We start from the raw sequence: 3,885 nt of genomic DNA, 5'->3' as shown, positions 1-3,885 counted from the left end.
TTACTTTATTTTATATTTTTAATCATAAATAAAACAGACTTGGGTTTGGAAGCTTCAAGGCTTGTGTTGTGAGAATAACAGCAATTACAAAGAACCACACTGCCTGCGTCTAGACCATACCCTTTGCAATGCATCTCTATATCCTACATTAGCTCTCGGCAGAACTATTCCCAAACCATAGAAAACCTCATTTGAACTTTTCATCTGTACTTTTAGCTTCTTTATTTCATGTATAACAGAGAAGCCCTCATAACTGTCATCTACTTAATGCTTAAGCCTAAATAATGACCAGGGATAACATTCTCCTCTCACTCCTCAGGTGTAGCTGTTATCATGGCAACCAGTGCGGTCCCTAGCGACAACCTCCCAACATACAAATTGGTGGTTGTGGGAGATGGAGGCGTGGGAAAGAGTGCTCTTACAATTCAGTTTTTCCAAAAGATTTTTGTGCCAGATTATGATCCTACTATTGAAGACTCCTACTTGAAACACACAGAGATCGATGGCCAGTGGGCTATTTTGGATGGTATGTGCCAATATCTCATTATGTGTAGTATTGTTCTGTATTATATGTAATATTCATGCTTCTAGTGCTCCCATGCTGTTATGTGTATTTGCAGCCTTATCAGTAGGCCTGTATCAAGCTTCATTAGAACTCAAGAAAAATCATGGCTAATGGAAAATTCAGCTAAAACCTACTTCAGTTGGTAGCAGTTTTAAATGGTTTATAACTGGTTGAAGTCGGTCCATGTTAGCTTAGGTCTGAGAAAAAAGGAAAATAATAAATTATCTAAAATATACATGACAATGTTTCATTCTGCTTTCTAAAGACTAGTTGGTTTATGTAAAAATACTCTGATGGAGGGTAGAAAATATTGAGAATATTATTTGTATATAGAAAGCGATAAAATATTTTTCTGATATTTTAATATCTTTATTTTTCTTTGTATAATATGACCACAGTATATAACAGGGGTGGCGAACTCCGGTCCTGGAGAGCCGCAGTCCTGCAGAGTTCAGCTCCAACCCTAATTAAAACTCACCTGCCTGTAGCTTCCTAGTAACCGTTCAGACCTTGATTAGCTTGTTCAGGTGTGTTTGATTAGGGTTGAAGCAAAACTCTGCAGGGCTGCGGCTCTCCAGGCCTGACGTTCGCCACCCCTGGTATATAACCTGGCCATTACCTTTGCTCTTTGCAGTTTTAGACACAGCAGGTCAAGAGGAATTCAGCGCCATGCGAGAGCAGTACATGAGGACTGGTGACGGTTTCCTCATTGTGTTCTCTGTGACGGACAAGGCCAGTTTTGAACACGTCGATCGGTTTCACCAGCTTATCCTACGAGTGAAAGACCGGTTAGAAATCATGTGTCCTTCATACAAAACTCAAGTCCACAACACATTTTTGACATCTCAAAATATTCCTTACTCCGTTTTTTTTTTTGAGAAAAAAAAAAAAATAATAATAATGTTACGTTTCTTTTGTGTCTCCACCAGGGAATCTTTCCCCATGGTTTTGGTGGCTAACAAAGTGGACCTAGTGCATCTGAGGAAAGTGACAAATGAACAGGGCTGTGAGATGGCTGCCAAACACAATGTGAGTCTGACCTAGATCAGAGCACTACTTTATGCAGGACTGACAACAGTGGGATGTTTGTTTGTGTTGACTGACAGTGGTTAAAGGGTTAGTTCACCCAAAAAATACAAATTCTGTCACGATATACTCACCCTCATGCCATTCCAAACCAGTATGACTTTCTTCTGTGTAAGAGGGGGCGAATTTCAGCCTCTACTACTACTACTAATTTTATAGTGCTTTTTGTTTGTCATTTTGAAGCATCCATCCCCATGCAAAAACACATAGACATAACAATAAACATACATATGCTGTACTGTTCAAAAATGTGAGGTCTGCAAGGCTGCATTTATTTGATCAAAATACAGAAAAACAGTAATACTATAAAATATTATTACAATTTAAAATAATTTTCAGCAGCCATTTGATCAATTAAATGCATCCTTGCTAAAAAAAAAAAAGAAGTATTAATTTCTTTTGAAAAAATGAAATCTTACTGAGTCCAAACTTTTTAACAGTAGTGTATATTTCTGTAATTAATCTGATCTTGTATACGTAATAAGTCATTACATTTATCAAAAGATTTGAACATTTACAGTACTTAAAATCTTACTTTACTATGTAAGACTTAAAACTCACATTTTAAAGTGGTTAAGGAACTTCTGCTCTTTTTAAAGGCTGAAGGAAACTGTATGAGTGACTTCCTTGCAGTAATTTCTATTTCTTAACCATTTCTTCAGATTACTTACATTGAAACAAGTGCCAAGGATCCTCCGATGAATGTGGACAGAGCCTTTCATGAACTAGTCAGAGTTATCAGGTAAATAAAACTCATGATCTCAGATATGGGTTTGTCTTTTCATAATGATGTACTAGGTTGATATGCAGTGAAATATAAAAATGTTATCATCTACCTCTGCCTACCCAGACATTTTTGAGTTCACTTTAACGTTTGAATCCATTATTTTTATACTGACACACTTCAGTCAGTTATTTTTATATTGACACAAGAATGATCTTTCATTCATTCTTTGCATTTCTAGACAGCAAGTTCCAGAACGGAGTCTGAAAAAGAAGAAAAAGACAAAGTGGCGTGGAGACAGAGCCATGAGTTCTCACAAGCTTCACTGTGTGATATTGTGATTACCTCTTTTGTTGAAATCATCAGCGTTCGGCAACATAAACTGCCGGAGAGGACTGACTAGAGGTCTGCACTAATCAAAGGACCACAGACTTTATCAAAAGAGCTATCTCTTCCTGTCTCAGGGAAGCATATTAGGTGAATCAAGGGATCGATCACTGCTGCCAGACCAAGGAGGAGCAATCAGTACAACACGTCCAAATTGAAGCACTGCCTGAAACAACAAAAATCATAGCTAATCAGAACATGATGGATGTTTAATATACTATGTGAGGCTACATTTTAGACCAGTGAGATTGTAATGTGGGTGGAGCTACCAAGAAAGATGCATCCAAACCTAAACCATACACCACAGTCATTTACGCACATACTGTGTACATCAAAATTGTGTGCAGCTTCCAAAAGTTCATGTAATTATGTGGATGATTGTTTTGCAGAGCTGTCTGAATATGTTTTCAGTAGTTATCACAATTATGAAGGGATATTGTTGTTTAACCTTCCAGAAAAATCTACCTTGCAAATGCATATTTATTGGCATGTTTGAAGGAATCTGTAGCTATAGTAGAACTTGTTTAAAGAGACTTAAGTGTCATAGCGTGTTTGATACATCATCAAAATGGCCTTTACTGTTAAGCACAAATAGTACTGATATGACTGAAGGACCAATTGCACTAGCAAGACTTTTTGCACTTTCAATATTTACTCATGGGCTTTTGCTGTTTAACATGCTGTTTAAAATTGCCTTGTGATGTTAAAGGCTCATGTTTTGAATTTTGTTGCACACTTACAGATGCTCTGTCTATCAATGAAATAGGTCCTGCGAAATCACGTGTACTGTGATAGCTCTGTGATTAGTAAAAAAAAAAGGCACATTTTTAATTAGAAACACTCTTTGCTTTGAATCATTTTGCACTTTCGGATTTGCTGACATTGTCTTTGGAGGAAGTTGTTTTTTAAATGAGGCATGTGACTAAAGTTAGCAAAATAGTTGAAACATACACTACCGTTCAAAAGTTTGGGGTCAGTAAGAAAAAAAAAAAAAAAGTAATTAATACTTTTATTCAGCAAGGATACTTTAAATCAGCATTAAATTGATTAAAAGTGACAGTAAAGACATTTACACATGCTGTTCTTTTAAACTTTATATTATATTTTTTATCCTGTTATTGTT

At 36.4% G+C, this 3,885-nt stretch overlaps 1 protein-coding gene across 1 annotated transcript in view; it reads left to right on the top strand.

Annotated features, from left to right (window-relative positions):
* Positions 1 to 3,730, top strand: part of LOC107700214 (ras-related protein M-Ras) — a 6,517-nt gene extending 2,787 nt beyond the window's left edge. Inside the window, exons 2-6 of the mRNA XM_016501794.1 lie at positions 320 to 526; positions 1,200 to 1,353; positions 1,495 to 1,594; positions 2,314 to 2,393; positions 2,617 to 3,730. Of these exons, the coding sequence (XP_016357280.1) occupies positions 334 to 526; positions 1,200 to 1,353; positions 1,495 to 1,594; positions 2,314 to 2,393; positions 2,617 to 2,716 (627 nt within the window). The 5' untranslated portion in view covers positions 320 to 333 and the 3' untranslated portion in view covers positions 2,717 to 3,730. The remainder of the gene's footprint in view (positions 1 to 319; positions 527 to 1,199; positions 1,354 to 1,494; positions 1,595 to 2,313; positions 2,394 to 2,616) is intronic.
* Positions 3,731 to 3,885: the final 155 nt, after the last annotated feature.

The sequence above is a fragment of the Sinocyclocheilus anshuiensis genome, unplaced genomic scaffold, assembly GCF_001515605.1.
Source record: "Sinocyclocheilus anshuiensis isolate Anshui unplaced genomic scaffold, SAMN03320099.WGS_v1.1 scaffold1404, whole genome shotgun sequence".
NCBI lineage: Eukaryota > Metazoa > Chordata > Actinopteri > Cypriniformes > Cyprinidae > Sinocyclocheilus > Sinocyclocheilus anshuiensis.
This window is presented reverse-complemented; position numbering and strand designations above follow the sequence as displayed.